Source organism: Phoenix dactylifera, chromosome 8, assembly GCF_009389715.1.
Source record: "Phoenix dactylifera cultivar Barhee BC4 chromosome 8, palm_55x_up_171113_PBpolish2nd_filt_p, whole genome shotgun sequence".
Classification (NCBI taxonomy): domain Eukaryota; kingdom Viridiplantae; phylum Streptophyta; class Magnoliopsida; order Arecales; family Arecaceae; genus Phoenix; species Phoenix dactylifera.
Genome location: NC_052399.1, coordinates 27,700,181 through 27,719,162, shown reverse-complemented (window position 1 = coordinate 27,719,162; position 18,982 = coordinate 27,700,181). Strand labels below are relative to the sequence as shown.

Genomic DNA, 18,982 nt, shown 5'->3' with positions numbered 1-18,982 from the left:
TTATTTAACATAACATATTAATGTATTATGATATAATGTAATATATATTATATTTATAGTATAATACAATAATAAAAGTATAAAATATTATAATTATTAGTATAAATTAATTTATCATAATATAACATAATATGAAATTATTTAAAATAACATATTAATGTATTATAATGTAATGTAATATAATACAATATTTATAGTATAATACAATAATAAAGGTATAAAATATTATAATTATTATTATAAATTAATTTTCCATAATATAACATAATATTAAATTATTTAAAATAACATATTAATGTATTATAATGTAATGTAATATAATATAATATTTATAGTATAATACAAAAATAGAGGTATAAAATATTATAATTATTAGTATAAATTAATTTTCCATAATATAACATAATATTAAATTATTTAACATAACATATTAATGTATTATGATATAATATAATATGATATTATATTTATAGTATAATACAAACATAAAGGTATAAAATATTATAATTATTAGTATAAAATAATTTTTCATAATAATTTCCCATAATTTCCAATAAAATAATTTTTTGCGGTCCAGGGGCTCTTCTTCGTGGTCCACGCTCGAGGAGGACCTCAGCGTGGGCCGCGAGGTTGATGATAAAAAAAACAATAAATTGATTTTCGAAGGTACGGAAAAGGATTAAATTTTTTTTTTTCTAAAATGTGGTTCAAGAGATGCATACAAAAATTGAAAAGAAAAATACCTTTTCTTACAGAAGGGAGTCTGACGGGTAGGGTTCTTGGCTCCAGCAGATTTTTAGATTTATAAAGAGACAAACTATGTAATTATGTTATTTTAATATGGGCATTTTTGTCAAAAATATAGCTTTCCGAAAAAGTTGAAACAGCTTTCTCCCAAAAGCTCCAAATTGCAGCTTCCTCCCAAAAGCTGTTTTCAGCTTCTCGCAAAAGCTGAAACAGCTTTTTGAAAAATTTACCAAATACAATTTTTCATCTAAAAGTACTTTTGGAGGGTCAGAAACCAAAAGCTTCCCCAAACAGGGCCTAAGAAAACATTAGGCAGATCAGTTCTCAAAGAAGAAATGAATCTATGTTATATGAAATAAATCCACATAATAATTCCGCCTCGAGGACTCAGATCAGACGATACGGAAAACGGCAGAATTCCCGATATGATATGACGCGATACAAAAAACCGCTACATGTATATTCTCTATTTATAAAGTCCCGAAACGGTTCTTGGAAGCAACGGAGACGTCGAAAGCGGGTGCCAGAAATATTCCGACGGGAAGGGAAGCTCGGGCGGAAAAAAGGGAGCCGAGGGGAAGCGAAAGGCAAATTCCAACGGATTCTCTCCCCCAGTTTCAATAGAGGGCCAACAGGTGGCGAGATTTGGTGCGTTCTCCTCCGATTTCTCCCACCCTCTCGTCCCTTTAATCGCAAGAAACCCTCCTCCTGCTCCTCCTCTAATCTCAGGGTTTTGCCCCTGTTCGTGTCCGGATTCGATTCCCCGACCGAATCCGGCCGAAGTGGGTTGGAATACGCTTGGAATTCTTATTTTCTTGAAGATTTGTTTGCAGGAGATGTTGATATCCCTTCCTTTCTTTGTAATTCAGGTCGGAAATTTCATCTTGATATGATTATTTTTAATGCATTACTCTGGGTTTTTAATGACCTGCAAAGTTGTACATTAGGGTTTGGCTTCCAAGAATTTTCTTTTTAATTTATTAATTTTATTTTTTTCGCAATTTTATACGGCATTGGTTGACGGATTTTGGGTTTCTGGGATTTTAAAGGTACCTTTCTGTCTTTTTCTTTCATAAGATCACGATAACTCTTGTTTGATTTGGCGGGATTTGAATTTTTGATAGAGTTCTCTGATCTGGAGCTGAGAGATTGTTTGATGTCCTTCGTTGTTGGGTTGATATGGCTTTATTGGTGAACGCAACGGCATTGGATTTTGATCGTTCCTCCTTTCTTACCTAATCTTTTGGCATGCTCTTGTGAATGATTTGACCTTGCTCCACAGGTGCTTGTCCCGGAAGTGGAAATGTTATCATATAATGCGGTGGTGGGTAATGATGCGATAGACTTTCCATATTTGAAGGTTTCACGCCTGAATACTTAAGGTAGGCTGGCGTGTTTCATTCATTAAAGGTTTTCATTTTACACGTTGCAAGTCGTATTATTTTGTGTTTAGACATTTGAGCAATATCATGAGAAAAGCTCTTATTTCTGTGCTATCTTGTTAATAAAGCTGTGCCCTCGAAGTATTATGATCGTGCTTACCTAATTTCTTTGAACGAATATTTAGTAAGCTGAAGTTCATCAAGAAAATGGCATGTTGTTTTTCTTAACAAAACTGCAGGTCCATCACGTTTAAGAAGTTATGGCATAAATTAGAAATTTGGTTCTAAGCACACTAGCCTCACTATTGTAGGGTAGTAGACTACCATCCCTGGCCTCTTCAGGTAAATAGGGACTCAGCAAAGTTTATATATAATAGTATTGTCTGACAGCAGTTTGAATGTTTCATGGAGCAGCAGTTTGAATTGTCTGAAGCTTCATGTTTCATACAGTAATAACTTGATATATATATATATATATATATATATATATATATATATATATATATATATATATATATATATATATATATATAGACACACATAGATAGATAGATAAACTGCAGTATAAACAATTAAAAGAACTGTAACTTTTTTGCCATGTAATAAGAATATAATTAAATTTGCAGGTTGGATTGACTCCACTTGAATTGCTATTCATAGAAGAAGACCTTGATATATATATATATATATAAACTGCAGTATAAACAATTAAAAGAACTGTAGCTTTTTCGCCATGTAATAAGAATATAATTAAATTTGCAGGTTGGATTGACTCCACTTGAATTTGCTATTCATAGAAGACGATCCCCCCCCCCCCCCCCCACCAAAAAAAAAGCATAGTTTGCTTGATGGAGTTCTTTAGAGGTGGTTCTTTCAAACTTCAAAGCATCTCTGTCTATTGTTAAGGTGAAGTGGAAGATTTATTTATTGTGGCCAGTGCTGTTATCGAGTTTTATACAGGACAAATTTGAGCTTCTCAGAAAAAGGTAACGGAAGCATAAGGAAAGTGGCATATTGCTACTTTTCTATGCCATCTTTCATGTCATATTGCTTGGTGGATGTTGATGGCTGTTCCTCCTTTGGAGCTATTCAGTGAAGGTCAAACTGACAGACATCCTTTGCTGATGGAGCAACCAGCTAATATTAATGAACATGAGCACATAATTGATATATCAAGGGGTGGTTCCGCTTCCACATCACAATCTCATGAATATGACCAAAATGACTTGGTTGAAGTGCATTTTGAAGATTGGCCTTCAACAAGCACACCAGCTCCGGTCTCCCAAACATCTGGAGTGTCACCTACAGTACCTAGTTCAAGAAATGCATCATCGACTAGGAGAAGTGATAATTATGGTCGCCGTCATAGAAGCCCTCTGAATTCTGGTTTGTGGATTTCGATTGAGCTTGTTGTTAATGTGAGCCAAATTATAGCAGCTATTATAGTTCTCTCCTTGTCAAGACATGAGCATCCAAAAGCTCCATTGTTTGCATGGATCGTAGGTTATACAGCAGGCTGTGTTGCTACTCTTCCTCATCTTTATTGGCGCTACATTCATCGCAACAGTCAGGGCTCTGAGCAAGTTTCTGCTCATTCACTTCAGAGTTCTTCTCGGGACATCCGTCCTGAATCTAATCCTTATACATCCATTTCTGTTACTCAATCCTCAGAAGGTGAAAACAACCATAGCAATGCTCCTGTCTCACACCTAGGGCAAAGTATTCTAACTGCGAGCCCAAGGTACTTTCTTATTCTTTCTATGCAAATGTGCTAGATGATGGATTCTTATTGCAATCTTAAATTTTGTTGGAATGTTGCACCTTGTGCCTTCTAATTTTGTCTTTTTATCTCCTTCCTGTTTGGAATTTCTATTTCTCGGCGTTAAGCACTATGCATGAACCGATAAGCACTGTGTATGAAAGATAGTTGTTGTTAATTTTTTTGATTGTTGGGTCAAGTTTCTATCAATCCTTGAACACATGATATATGATATCAAATTCCTTTTCTGCCATCTACATTCTAAATTGACCAAACACTTTGTTTTCTATTGAAACCTATACTACTGAGTACGTGGTTGTTGCCTATGGATTGGGTGTCAGCAGGGGGCATTCCATGACAAGGTGGCTGGTTGCATTTGGATGTTGGCTTCAACATGTAGATTTTACCTTAAAAATGAAGTGGTTTAATTAAAGTAAATTGGGTATTTCAAACATACAGATCTCATCTCACCTTCAGTTTGCTTATGCTAGGAATGTAATGAGACAAGCTAATAAGGGCCTAGGGTGTGCTTGCCTCAATTCAGGCTTTAGTGATCTACGTAGTATGTATATGTTACATATACACCTGTTACAACAAATTGATTTGCTTATCAAGAAATAGATATTAAAGTGTAAAATGCATTGTAGTGGTAATATAGTGTTCCTGGGAGCATGTTTAAAATTCACAGAGATGTTTTTCAGGCATAATAGACAGTTGTGCCTACAGTTTAATAGCCTGTGCAGTGGGCATTAATATGAACTTTTAGTGTCTATCAGTTCCCTCTTTCCTTGATCTGGAATTTGCACTAACATGTTTCACATCATCAATCCTCTTTTTTCCAATCCTCACTAGTGCATCTATTAGATAAAATATTCCAGATTTTTTGGCATGAGAGACTTCACATGATGCAAAACTTTTAGGGCACCTATTAGATGATTCAGACCAGCAAGGCGGCAAGGGGCGTTGTTATCAGACAAGTAGGTGTGATGAACATGTAGAAATCATGAAAATGCCCTTGTAACTGCATATCTTCTGGGATTTTCATATGTTATGTAAACTAGCATAACTTATCAAAAACTTTCTTTATAGTTGAAGTAAATATCCAAAATTTTGTCTGATTCTAAAAGTTGACCAGATTTTGATCACCAAAGCAATCTCTCACCTGCTTTAGATGCCGGCCTTCTAATTTGCTATATCCTTTGAATACCCTCTCTCTCTCTCTCTCTCTCTCTCTCTCTCGGGCCATTGCATATCGTATCTAATTTTCTCAGTAGGGCTGTTCAATGAACAAACTGTTAGCAACTTGTGTTCAGCTCCTAATTTGGCTCACCTCGAAGAGTTAACAAGTTAAGCTAGTCTTGGCTCACTTGAGATCAGATTGGCTGAGCTCAGAATAGGAGTAAAAAGCAATATATAATTACAATATCTATTATATTACTTGTGATTCATAAAAAGAATTCTTATATTAAAATTGCTGAATATTGATATAGTTCACATACAAATGAATGCATTTCAGCAGTAATATCGAGATAAAACAATGGAAATTAGTTGAAAGTATATGTGTTTGCCTCAAGAGGCCTTATACTCTCGAAAGATTTCTTAGACAAGTTGTTATCGAGCAGCTTAAGTTCGACTAAAATTTTAATGAGTTGGCTCAAATTTGGCTTGATTATAAAATAAGCTGAGCTTCATCGTAGCCTATCTCGCTTAACCTTGGCTCATTTGCACCTTTATGCATTAGTTCCTTTTGTCTGACAAGAAAGCAACCTTGATTTCTTCTTTTTGCATCATGTAGAAATGCAGTGTATAGGAATAATATATGGACTGGTGGAACCAAAATTTTCTCCTTGTGGGCCAACACCATACATTCTCTGGTCATGTGGGTTGAAAAGTTAAGATATATTATCGATGTAATATATTATAATCTTCATTATGACATATTTAACCAAATTCAATAATTTTAAATTGAGATAATCTACTACTATTAGTTTATATTTCGAAAATTTTCTTTAATATAAAGTCTGTATTTTTCATTATCCATAAACTTCTCAGTTCAGAAAAATATTAGATATTGTTATTTAATAATTAAAATTCATGTATTGTTATTGTTAATTACGAAAAAATAAACAAAACTTCAAGTTTCTTTATATTTTTTGTTAATTCAAATAAATAAGGAATTGTATTGCTAACAATCGAATATAAGAGGAAGAGAATGACTTAAGCGTGTGAGCTAGACCAATCACCTATCTTTAAATGCTAATTTTCTTAGTTTTGCATATCACAGGGCAAATCTGGATGTTAATATATTTTTTTCAATAAGATGAGAACAACCATGTTTTGAACTAGTTTTTCCACCAAAATGGAAGTGAAAGAAGCATCTAATGCTATGCTCCCTTCTACTTGGGGTTTCTTGAATCTTATGCAATTTGATATATGCACTTGACTGATCGCTAGTGCATTTGGCTTGTTTTTCTCTTCTGCAAAATGAAAGAATTTAAACGAAGTGGTGGATTTATTAAAGGTAGGTGATCTATAAGTGAGAGGAGATACATGGAGTCATCTATGGAGGAAGTGATTAAACCTAATAATTATTTCCTGATTATGTTTATTTAGTAGGATTTATAGAGAGGATTTAAGGAAGACATTATTGGATTGTTTAGAGAGAATGGTGCCACATGCCTTTTATTTCCCTTAATGAGAAATTATAAAGACGTATTCAGGATGGGGGTGCCTTTTTGGAGGTCCGTTTATTTCGTTCTTTTCTCCTCTTTTTCTATACCTTTTCTATGCAAGTTTGTTTCAAGATCCCTGATTTTTGGGAAGAGCTCTACACTGTCACACTAGGCCAGAATATTAGGAGGGGCTAGTTCCTTATATACCATAATTTTAGGGAGTGAAGAATCGGTACTGTACCCATTCTGTCACCTTAATTATATGGCACAAATCGATAAGATCTGTATCATATTGGCGCATGGTACACCTTTTGGTGCCGGCACAGCAAATTAGAGGTGAAATACCATGTGTCAGTATTGCATCAGTACAGAGGGCATGATAATATTTTGTTAGTTTGATCTGTCATGGCTTGTACAAACTAGTTATTTGAGTATTTGTATATTATGTTCCATAATCTGAAAACTTGTTTTTAAGGCATCTAAAATATACAATGTCCATTTAATTCCAAGAAAAAGGAATATAATCAAAGTCTGCTTCTCGACTTGCGACTTTCTCTGAACTTTTGTTCTTTTGACTAATTGCCTTCCACCTTGAAATCAGAATTTTTATCCAATTGAGTGGGCAGAAAGGGGTCGTTGCTACTACGGCAATTTGTGGAAATCCTTTCTAGAGCCGCATTCATGTGGTATACCAAGCTCTCTCCAAGGAATTCCATTCTTGACACTATCTAAAATACTTGTATTGAGATGTTGGTTCATGTTTTTTTTCCTTTTTTAATCAGTGGTGGACCCAATCACTTTTGGTGTCACATTTGCTGTTGCTTTTTTCTATTCTCTGGAATACATGTAGTCCGTGTGAACCATGTTGTAGACTGTGTTGTGGTTTGAATGAGATAGAACTCTAAACAATGGGGAGTGGTATTTGATAGGTTTTTCACCGAAGGCTATAAATCGTGAATTATGAAAAAAGCAAGGTTCGCAATCTCGGTATTGAGTATCGTATTGGTATTTTATCAATTTGGTACAGTATGGTATAATATGGTATGGTCCAATACACTTCTATACTTGTCCGGACCGGTACACATCTCGGTACGCCTCGGTACGGGCGCTACGGGGCTTGTACTGACTTGAAGGTATGTTTCATACCGGTTTTCTTCCGGTACGATGCACCCCATACCGGGCGGGTACGAGGTGGTATGGCAAACCATGGGGAAGACTATGAATGGCATTTCTTTATAGGCATGCCACTGCAACTATGGAGCTCAATAAACTAATTAGAGAACTATCATTTTTCTGGGGTACCTTGCTCACCAAGGTTGTATTTAGTTGCAGACTATGTTAGCCTTAACCCAAAGTAAATGGGTCAGCTTTCTGCTAACCCACTTTACTCTGGAGTGAACTACACACTATTGAGTGGAATAGTTTATTTTGGATTACCACCACCCCCCCCCCCCCCCCCCCCCCCCCAAAAAAAAAACACACACACATACAAAAAAAAAACATGTCTACTTCTCGAAACGCCTCTTTTGTCCTTAGGATAAAATGACCTTCAAGAGTGTAGTAGTTTAAGTGGAGTAAGTACAATATATTTTGTTGAATTTTCAAAGTTTTTATCTAGATAATTTTTAGTATGATTTAGGGTTCTATGTCAAGTGACATTAATGTGCAAGAATCCACTTTAGGTAATGTTGGGTTGGATAAGTCATAAAGTCATCATGATTTGATTCTTAACTATTTTGTCCCTCTGTTCCTCTCTTTCATCTCCCTTCACCCCCCATCCTATAGTTTTTTTTCTATTATTTTATCTCTACTGATATATCTCTCTACTCAGCATGCATTGTTTTATGAATTTCTATGATACATAAACAGCAGATTCTCTCATTTAGCCTAGGATGCTTTAAATCCTTATTCCTCCTTTCTTTCTCCATCACAAAAACTGTGGGTTGGATTTATTTGACCTTTTACTTGTGTTTAATCATTATCATTGCTGTCCCGTATGCATGTTTAGGGAAGCAAGCAACCAAATTAGACCTATCCCTAATTTACCCTTTTCACTAAGTCCTTCCATTCATTGTAGGCCATCCTTGATTGGTCCTATATCATATTTGGTATTAGAGCTGAAGGGTCCCACACTTTTCTTTATTTTCCCTCAATCGTCCTATTCTTTTCTTCTCATTTCATTCCCTTCATAGCTTGCTATTATGAATAGTTAGGTTTCAAGATTGATGCTTTTCATCAACATGCCGAATATAAGGTGTTTGGGTAGATGTGTGATGACTTGACATGTATAAAAAATGATCTAGCATCAATTATAGCTTTCTTGAAGCATATGTACAGCCCAAGGTGTTCCACCATGCATTGTTATAGATGAAGATCAATTTTATGATGATGAGGATGTTGCAATTGAAGATTTATTTATGGAAAACCCTACAAACAGTGAATCTTCAAATTAAGAGACTGCAGTTGAAGATTAACCATATCTGCAGCATCCAGTTGAGAGGACTGAAAGCCCCAAAGTTGCAGTTTCTGAATAATTTCTAATTCACCAAGGCATGGATTGCTATCAATCAACGTCTATAACTGTATCGATGCACTTTGAAGATCCATTGCTTGCTGATCTTGCAGATTCATTTATCGATGCCACAATTGGATGATAAAAACTTTTATGGTCATTGAATAAAGGGTACCAGAAGATCCAACTAATAGAGTGATTGCAAAAAAAAAATCAGGTTAGCTTCCATCGTCAAACCTTGAAGATTAAGAAGTGGAGCCTAAGGATATAAAACATTGAGATGATCTCAGGGACGAGATCCCATGCAGTGGAAGCGAATGATGGTGAATAAAAATTAGTTTGTCATATATTTTATTGTATTTTTTGTGTTTTAGCTTAAATAATTTTTTTTTAAACTGTGTTTTATAGTCCTATTTCAATTGGAATCTATGTGCAAGAGTCCTACTTTAGGTATTTGTTGGGTTGGATAAATCATAAAGTTGTTAGGATTAGATTTTTAGCTATTGTTGGTGTGTTCATAAATAAGGTTACATGGGATTTTGAATTTTTCCTTTTAGCCAACATTTTGGAAATCGGCTACGTAGTTGTTAAGTGTCCTAGATTACTTGCAAATCAAGTTTATATAAAATATAAAAAAAAAGTCATGGCAGGCCACTAGTAGCATTGTACATGAATTATCTGAAAGGAATTGAAGATTTAAGGCCAAGTTCCATTCTCTTGTTGTCTCTTTTGCTTTCTTTTTCATCTCTCTCCTGCACCCCACTTCCTATAGATATTTCTTCTATTATCTTTATGTCTGCTGATATACCACTTGACTGAATTATTTTTTTTCTGAATTTCTATTATAAAGCAACCACGGTCTCTCACCTGGCTTGGAATGCTTTAAGACCTTATTCCTCCTTTCTTTCTCCCCACAAAAGTCCTAAGGAAGATGTATCTGACCATTTTTGTCCTTAATCTCAATATTTCATCACTACTATCCCACAGGATATTCTATACTGGTACCGGGACTCGTATCGGTTGTCCAATGGTATGGCACGATACGATACTTCTACCGTACCATTCTGGTCCATCTTGGATTTTTTTTTATTTCCAAATTTTGATCTGAAGTCGGCATATGGTTTGCCAACTTCAATTCATAATTCAAAAATTAAAAAAAAACAAAATGACAATTCGAAATAGAAAATAAATAACATTCTCCCCTGGTCCACTCTCCACCGATCCGAAGCGATGATGGCGGGAGAGAGGGGGAGAGGGAGGGGTAAAGGGAGAAAAAGAGTGAGGAAGAGAGAGAGGGGGGGGGGGGAGGGAGAGGGAGAGGGAGGGTTGCCTCCGCAAATCCTAATCGTAAGCCGAAAGCGCATGCGAGAGAGAGAGAGGGAGGGAGGGAGGGAGGAAGCTACTTACTAGACCATCGTGAGTGGCCGCCAGGATCAAGGTGTGTTCGCGAGCAGGCATCTGTCAAAATCGCAAGCGGATGGGGCAGGCATTCATCGCAAGTGGGCGAGCAAGGGGGAGTGGAGTTTAATATGTGAACTGGGGCCATCTCGAAATTAATAGCTGAATCGTGTTAGTTCTTGACCGGTCTGGGTCGGTATGCCCCAAACCGGCCGGTTCGGCACTCTTTGGTCCCATAAATATTGTTTAGAGTAGCAAGCAACCAAATTAAACCTGCCCTTGATTTATTGTTTTCCCTAGGCCCTTCCATGTATATCATAAGCCATCCCTAATTGGTCCTAAATTAGTATGTTAATGTGGTTTTATTATACTTTAACCCTAAACCGAATGCAGCCGAAGAATTGCATTAGCATGAATCAACTTATTAGATTGAGTAGTACATTTGTAGCCCATTTGTTTTGAACTCCTTTCCTAAATTTGTTTTTTGAAACATGCAATGCAAGCAATACCAATCCTGGTGTAGCTTTTAAGAAAACCTAGTTATCTCTGGAGCCGGTGGATGGTTTATGGTGAGATTAGAATGCCTATCATTTTCGTTGCCTTGTGGTTGCTATGTGATGAATGATGGAGAGGATTCCATTCTTAATAAGTGTTGAAGCTAGTTGGACTCTTTTAAAGTATGTATGGTTTGTTGTGAATAGAGGGCGAGCCTTGGTAAGGTTGTTTCATTATGCCCTAGATGTAACGAATTCGAAACACAGAAATAATCTATATGCATGTAAGGTAAGGCTGCATACATTTGACCCTCCTCGGGCCTTGCAATGGCGGGAGCCTCATTCATTGGACCGTCCTTTTTATGGTTTGTTGCGAATCTAAGAATGTTATAGCTTGACCAACGCAAGGTTGAAACCCATAGAGAAACTTGCCTTCCTTTTTTTTTTTTGCTGATGAGGATTGGGATATCGTCAATGGTATGTTGAGAGGGATGACATTTCTTAGTGAATTCCCTTAGTACATTAGTGTGGACTGATTTTTTTTTTTTTCTTTTTGTGTGAAGAGATGTGTTTAGTGAATGCCTCTCCTTGGGCATTCATGTTATAAGCGGAATAAGACTTACATTGATTATTCAGGACAATTAAATATGTACTGATGGCACATGAAATTTGGTCTAATCTTTCCAGGGCCTTTGTTTGTTTTGTTACTGTCACAGAACTATGCAGGAACCTGGTGTAATTTTCTAGGCATAACTTCTTCCTTGTTATGAATTTTCCATTTAAGTTGTATGTGGTAATTTGCAGGATAAATGCTTTAGTTGACCGTTTCAAAATGGCCTTAGATTGCTTCTTTGCTGTGTGGTTTGTTGTTGGAAATGTGTGGATATTTGGTGGGCGCTCATCTTCTCATGATGCTCCTAACCTATACGGGTATGGTTGTGGTTTACATTTTTTTTCGTCTCATTCATATCCTGATCTGCCACTAAAATTTATCTATTTCCTCAGGTTATGTATTGTTTTCCTTACATTCAGCTGTATTGGGTATGCTATGCCATTCATTCTTTGCGCAATGATATGCTGCTGCTTGCCTTGCATTATATCTATCATGGGCTTTAGAGAGGACATGAGCTACGGCAGAGGTGCTACCTCAGAATTAATTAATGCACTACCAACCTACAAGTTCAAATTAAAGCGACCTCAAAATGGAGACGAGAACGAAATTAACTCAGAAAATCAAGTCAATGGCGGGATCCTGGCTGCTGGTACTGACAAGGAGCGCACAATTTCTGCGGAGGATGCTGTGAGTTTTTATAAGTCTGTTTTGCATTTTGATCATCCATTTGCATTTATAGTAGTCAAGCAGTGGTAATTCAGAGTCGTGTGTCTCGTGGTTATCAAAAAATAGTGCTTGCTTTACATCATGAAGGGCCACTTTTTCACTGAATTGAGGTCCTGTCCTTTCCGGTAATTTACAATGTATTTTGGTGCTATGGCTTCTGCAGGTTTGTTGCATCTGCCTGGCAAATTATGTAAATAATGATGAGCTCCGTGAGCTTCCATGTACCCACTATTTCCACATGGAATGTGTGGATAAATGGCTAAAGATAAACGCACTGTGCCCCCTATGCAAGTCTGAAGTAGGGAGCTCCACAGGCTCTTCAGGCATGGACACTGGATATCATCACGGTGACCAGAGGGTGGGGAATAGTGCAGAGCCACAACAAGAAATGCAGTAGATGATTCTGTTTTGTGATTTCCAACTGACTGTATTGAAGTGAAAATTCTTCTCTGCAAGCCTGCACGAAATACCGATGTATGTGGGTATATGGTGAATGGATCCTGGTGATAGCCACAACATTTATCAACCATTGCTTTGAGAGTACTGGTTGTAGCTTTTACATCTATAGATGTCAGCCAATGTTTTCCACGGATCGTGAGATAGAATGAATGTTGAATCTCGTCTCCATTCATACAAGGTTGTTTTATGACCTACATTCCAAAGACCCCTTTGGTAAGGTTGACTGAAATTTTCATTTTGAAATCACTAGGTATGGTTGGTTGTCGGGTTAATCCATTTGAAGACAGCTATTGTTTCCTAAGCATCAAGAAAGGGTTCGGAAATAATGATGGTGAACCAGAAATGCACGACAAATTGGTTGATTGTAAATCAGTATCACTAAGTGTCTATATAGGGCAACATGTGATGCTTCTATTGTAATTCAAAGAGCAGATGTCAGCAAGACATAGGACAATCAGCATAATTTATTCCCTAGCTTGTTACTGGAGATGCTGGTGACATTGTGCTTCAACTTTTCCATCATGGAATCAGAGAGATGGTACGGGTGTGATTTGTGTGCAGCACTTTCGATTATATGGCCATTATGTTTGCTGAAGCTGTTAGAGATTTGCATTACTTGAAGAATATGTTATTGGAGCAACGGGAAGCCTTCCTCCAATTCTCAGATTGCTTTATTATTTACTGGAAACAAAGTGCACCTCAGTTTTCTTTTCTTTTCTGTTTTCGAGTTTGGAATGGACAATGACTTCCCGTTAAGGGCAATGATGTTGTTGTACGTGTTAAAAGCTTGACAATCAAAATGACAGGAAAAACTATAAGATATAATGAACAATGTGAAATTTGATTGCATCGAGTGTTTGATATTTATCAGCTCTCGGATTTCGGATGTATGCAAAAGGGTGCTGCTAAAGTTGCTAGGCTTGACCGCTGCATCCTCCAAGCAAAAGTTTCCCACGTCATGATGGATTCCTGTCATCAGATCAGCGGCACGGGACGATGCTGGTTAAAATAGATGATATATTTTCTGAATCCCGAGAAGCTGTTGGCACCATAATTTCAGTTTCATTATCCGCCGGCCTGCTTAATTTCCTATGCATCCGATCTCTGATCATACCGGTGCAATTTGCCTTTGCTGTTTATTTCTGTTTGTTCATCCAAATTATGGATACCATGCTGATTTGTCCGTAAGGTGCAAGCAAAACTCATACTGGAACTGTTTCAGGATCAGAGTGTCTTCCCACCGTCTACCATCAGAAGTCCCAGATGGGAGCAAGAGACCCTCGATCGACAAGGCTAATCTAACTATATACCCTTCGGTTGAGTTTAAGGGGTTCCTGATGGAGATAGATAGCAGTGGGATAAAAAGCTAGAAACGAGACAGATTTATTACAAATTAGAAGTTCAAGTTTATTACACGACACTCAGGTGGCTCTCGCACCGTCCATGCGAAACTTCGGGGGCATCACTTCATCAACTTGTTCTCCATGCACGGACGGACGGCATAAAAGCCTCCTTCTTCCACCCCATGCATGAGACGTTACATAAAAAGAACTGCACTGCAGACCACTAGGCTAGCAACAGCAACACCACCACCCACAAAGCTCTCCAGTCTCCCTCCCCTGTTGTTAGGTGCCGTTTTAGCCCCCGACCCCCCGCCAGAAGCCGAACCCGAAGCAGAGTCAGTAGGAGTAGATGAGGAAGCACTCGTCGAGGCCGTCGCATCCCCACTCGCATCCTTAAATATCCTGGCTTCAGGTGAGCTCGGATTCAGCTTCAAAATGCCTGCCAAACCCCCATACAATACATTAAGCGCTGGAAACAAAAGAGAGGAGTTCACGCTCTTCTAAACTGTTTAGTGAAACAGCGAACACACAAAAAGGAGGTTGGTATCAAGTACTGGGGCAGTTGGAGACTTTGGCGTCGCTGTTGCAGGCGGCGGGCATGTGGAGGGCTAAGGTGGTGTTGATGGGGAGGGCGAGGGAGGGATCGGTGCTCTCCACGATAAGCACGCACAGGCACTTGGGCTGGCTGGCCCGCACCTTCTCCGCGTCCGCGCAGCACTCCGGCGTCGGCTTCGGCGCGCTCCCGCTCACGTACGGCACGCACGGCGCCAGGTTCTGCAGCTGGTCCGCGCACTCCTTCTCGTCCTCCTCCAGCGTCGCTTGGCATGGAGCTGGCACCGTCGCCAGGAGCGGCAACAAAAGCATCATGGAGTACTTGGCCATGGCCATCTCTCCTAGCTATATTGCTTCTTCACCTTCTTCCCTCGTTTCTTATGGATGGTGGTTCTCTCCCTGCTTCGGACCCGCTCCCGAGAGTATTTATTAACAAAGTTTGGGAATTGGGAGTACGTGAGGGAGCACATCATTAATTGTCCCCTTTCACTATTGTAAATTCCTTTTAAAGATTGCCTCATCCGGCAGCACTAGATTATATAAGGAGCAACAATTAAGCAACCACATATACGACGATAGTTGCTTACAACCCGGAACCGAAGAAAAGTTGATCAAAACTAACAGAATATTTGCTTTTGATGCACCGTGTTGTACTTACGCGCCTATACCTACATCGATCTCATTTTTTTGCCCCCTTTGTTTTAAGTCGTTCCGTGCTTCAAATTTGGTAGATTAAACAGATCCATACCAAGTATGAAAAATGTTTTTGTGGCTTTAAGCTTGCTCCGCTTGTGTTTCTTGTATCGAGAGCAGGTTCATGTCTCCAAAGCGCAACCCACGCGTGGACGGTGATCCTGGGCCTTGCGAGTGCGATGAGTATCCTCCATGCCGATTATACTTGCACAGCCCCATGATCACCACGTATATTATATAGCTGTGTACCATGCCAATCGTGCTCGTTCTTTTTTTATGAGCTCTATTTCACATGCGCTTATTTCGGTGATTGACCTATGGCGGAAAGATGGGATGATTGATATGGTGTGCAGCCATGTTAGTGCATGCAGTGTCGGATCTAATTTTTTCATGATTGTTGCATCCATCTAGCCGCGCACTCGCCACAAGTGATGAGGCAAACAATTACTTGCTACTGTTACGCAAGTTCCTTGCTTGCTACTGTTACTTACTGCCCTTGGTGTTTTCTCCCATTTCCACTCCTTCAGCTTCCCAAGATCTCCCTTAGAGATAAGAGAGGAAAGGAGGCGCACTGGCCAAAACAGAGAGGTGCCATATACAAGCAAGCTCTGGCTACAAGTTATGCTTTCTTTTGGAATATCAAGTAGCTCCATGGTCAGAGATTAGTTTGCATCCGTGGACATGTCGTGGTGATCAAATTCCATGGAAAACATGACAATTTCATGTATAGTCCTTGCATAGTTAATCATTTTATGCTTATCCTTCACATACGGCAAAATATTAGCCCTGTTTAATTTAAGTTGTTCAATTTTAACCTATCCAGGACTGGAACAGGACCCGAGAGTAAAATGGCCATCGAAATTACTATCTGAAGATGAAAACATCTATCAGCCAGAACCTAATATAAATTGACAAACAATCTATGAGTGGATCTTTGTTCATTTGAATCCCATTTGCCAGCGTGCCATTGCCTTGAGAAATGGAAAGTTCTCTTCCCAAGGCAGGATGGGCGTTAACGTCTTCCCTCGACTATCAAGGCGTAGCAAATGCTTGGGTCATGCCTTGGTATTCGACGGCCTGCTCCTTGCCTCTTGATTAATGGCCGTGGAACGCAATAAATAGGAGCATAATGTGGGTGCAGGCGCAGCCCCGAGGCCTTTTTCTGTTTTGGTCCTTTAGACAGGACATTAATTAGCTCGGGTCCAACATCTTCTTCCTCATCCACCAAAATTTAATCAATCCGGTCCAGGTCAGAGTTGGGCATACTTACGTAATTCTTCAGCAAAAACTCGACCAGAGTATATTAACTGAATGACACTGACCATGGATTGGTCCAATTCCCTGTTCACAAGTCACAAGTTTGCGATGATGTCATGATTATGGTAATGGGCGTAGTAAGATCTAAGTATTCTTTTTTTTTTATTAGTAATAGGAAGGGCATGTAGACATTATAGAAGGTAGCTTTTCTCTTCCAAGTACTTGTAGGGCTCGTTTGGTTCGCAGGAAAAGGAGGGGGGAAAGTGTGGTCAACGGGAAAGTAATGAAATGCCTCTTGTTTGGTTGGAGTTTTCAAAGGAGAGAGATAGGAAAGTTATATTCCCATGGGAATATGATTCCCACATTTCATGGGAAAGTCTTTCCCATGAGAAACATGGGAAAGTTACTTTCCTATGAGGTGGGAATCACTCCTTTTTTATTTTTTCCCAAAAAGACCCTTCAGCATTAAAGAAGCATTAAAGAGGCATTAAAGACCTAATTTATATTAAGGGCATAATAGGAATTATACATAACTTTCCTAAGAAAGTTGATGGTCAACCAAACATAAGCACTTTGGAAATTTGTCACTTTTCCATGGTTAACCAAACATGCCAAAAGTACTTTCCTAGGTATCCTCTTCCTAGGAATCTGATTCCCAGGAATCATATTCCTAGGAGGGAAAATACTTCCCGCGAACCAAACGAGCCCGTAGCTCTAAGGACTCCGAAAATATTCTCTCTCGCTGGATTATTTTTTCTAGAAAAACGATGCATGGATAAACGTATGTTTGGTCGAGCAACTATTTTTAGAAAAAAATGTATAAAATATCTATTATACTCTTAATAAAAAAAAAAAGATCTTACTTCATTCTATCTAAAAGTTTAAAAATATTTCTAGAAGAAAAATCACACCAATTCTCAACCGGTGGAAATTAGACTTTTCCATATTCTATATTAGTTTTTCGTTCCCATAAAATGCAGAAATCTTATTCCTATGTGAAATTCCATTTTTCTGCTTTTAAAAATCCCAAATAAATAAATGGCATTTTTTTTCATTTTTTCGTTGACCATATTTTCCTTCCTCCTCTTTCCACAAACCAAACAGGTCCTAGAAAATTCTAGTAAAGATGGGATTTGATCCTGTCATTTGGTAAAACCAGTGAAGCCCTCACCAGCTTAAGGAGCCTTCTTTCAATTTCGATCATTTTCAAAGCCTTGCATCCACATGCAAGGTCGGACGTCATGGAAGCCACTGGATTGGATGGTCCATCCCCATTGACTCGGGGCATTCAAGAGAGCCTAAGAAACAGATGCACTTCGTAGATTCATAACGTTCGTCCAAGTTTGTTTGAAGTGCACGCAACTTCGTTCCACATTTGAGCTACGTGGTCAGGGTTCTTATTGACCCATTAATGTCTCTCGTAGTAAAAGATGAACAAAGAAAAATTCTACCAGAAGAGTTGGAAAGGCAAAGTATCATTCGCATTTGAAATACATAGTGAAGATCTGCTGGTGCCAAAATAAGTTAAGAGGAAAGGTAATTTTGGTACGTGGAATTAGACCATCTACATGAATATTTGTAGAAGACGTGCACAAGAGTGCAATGCACCAAAGCTTCGGCATGCAATGCTTCTTAGGAGCTTGTTAATTAGATATCAATATGGCTGGAGATGGATGGGCTTGACTCGACAACATATAAATTTTTGAATTGGTCCAACCTCAAATTTTGATTTAGATTTTGTATGCGAGGACTCATGCGGGCGTGTGTTTAGTCCTACATCGATTATTCACTGAATAAATCTTGAATACTTATACAGAATTAAAGAATTTAAATAATATTTTTTGGCTAATTTTTTTAGTCCTGAATCGTTATACAAATAAATGTGGACGAAAAGAAACGATGCTCAACAACAATATGGGATGTGAACAACACCTCGCCACGATTATTTTGTCGGCTAGTGTTTGGAGATGCGGGTTAGGTGGTTGGACCGGTCTACGTGCGGTGCTTGCTCAGCCACATACTGAGAGATGGCCTGGCCCATTTCTAGCCCATGATGCTCGGCCCAATTACAACTCAATGTATAAGAGTATATCACAAGCGAACCCTGGCTGCAATTGATATAGGCAAGGTCAGGAGCTTAAAAGCTTTAGAATTTGGAAACCAGAGGGGAATCGTCCCACCCATAGTATTTAATACCAGTCCTCACATTTATACGAGTCACATAAGTTTCCCAAATGTAAACCAGGTCCTTTTCAAATTTGGGCCAGACTTACATGGCTCATGAATCTCCAGTCAGGGCCTCTCTGTATACTAATTCCGGCCTCAGACCAAAATACGCACCCCAGAACGGGTCGAGTTAGTGGGCCGTGGTCTGG

The 18,982-nt window shown here is 38.5% G+C and overlaps 2 protein-coding genes across 4 annotated transcripts; one reads left to right on the top strand and one right to left on the bottom strand.

Moving 5' to 3' along the window:
* The first annotated feature begins 1,244 nt into the window (after positions 1-1,244).
* Positions 1,245-13,609, top strand: LOC103720847 (E3 ubiquitin-protein ligase At1g63170-like). 3 transcript variants are annotated; one of them, XM_026809909.2, is made up of 7 exons: positions 1,245-1,395; positions 2,030-2,129; positions 2,892-3,515; positions 3,633-3,870; positions 11,769-11,894; positions 11,970-12,264; positions 12,467-12,888. In XM_026809909.2, exons 3-7 carry the CDS (start codon positions 3,188-3,190, stop codon positions 12,698-12,700), a joined length of 1,221 nt encoding a protein of 406 aa, XP_026665710.1. In that variant the 5' UTR covers positions 1,245-1,395; positions 2,030-2,129; positions 2,892-3,187; the 3' UTR covers positions 12,701-12,888. The 3 variants fall into 3 exon arrangements, with proteins under 3 accessions (XP_026665710.1, XP_008809011.1, XP_026665709.1); XM_008810789.3 differs by having other exon boundaries at positions 2,892-3,870; positions 12,467-13,609; XM_026809908.2 differs by lacking the exon at positions 1,245-1,395 and adding an exon at positions 1,467-1,616 and having other exon boundaries at positions 2,892-3,870.
* Positions 13,466-15,283, bottom strand: LOC103720848 (non-specific lipid transfer protein GPI-anchored 13-like). Its single transcript, XM_039129425.1, has 2 exons — positions 14,660-15,283; positions 13,466-14,544 (listed from the first exon to the last, which is right to left on the bottom strand). Exons 1-2 carry the CDS (start codon positions 14,991-14,993, stop codon positions 14,300-14,302), a joined length of 579 nt encoding a protein of 192 aa, XP_038985353.1. The 5' UTR covers positions 14,994-15,283; the 3' UTR covers positions 13,466-14,299.
* Between the last annotated feature and the right edge of the window lie 3,699 nt (positions 15,284-18,982).

What these genes read in the sequence shown, in the direction of transcription:
- LOC103720848 (XM_039129425.1), bottom strand. Translation starts at nt 14,993, where the DNA reads ATGGCCATGGCCAAGTACTCCATGATGCTTTTGTTGCCGCTCCTGGCG. An exon ending in CAAAGTCTCCAACTGCCCCA is followed by an intron (nt 14,545 to 14,659) that starts GTACTTGATACC and finishes GGGGTTTGGCAG; the next exon opens with GCATTTTGAAGCTGAATCCG.
- LOC103720847 (XM_008810789.3), top strand. Translation starts at nt 3,188, where the DNA reads ATGTTGATGGCTGTTCCTCCTTTGGAGCTATTCAGTGAAGGTCAAACT. An exon ending in ATTCTAACTGCGAGCCCAAG is followed by an intron (nt 3,871 to 11,768) that starts GTACTTTCTTAT and finishes GGTAATTTGCAG; the next exon opens with GATAAATGCTTTAGTTGACC. An exon ending in GATGCTCCTAACCTATACGG is followed by an intron (nt 11,895 to 11,969) that starts GTATGGTTGTGG and finishes CTATTTCCTCAG; the next exon opens with GTTATGTATTGTTTTCCTTA.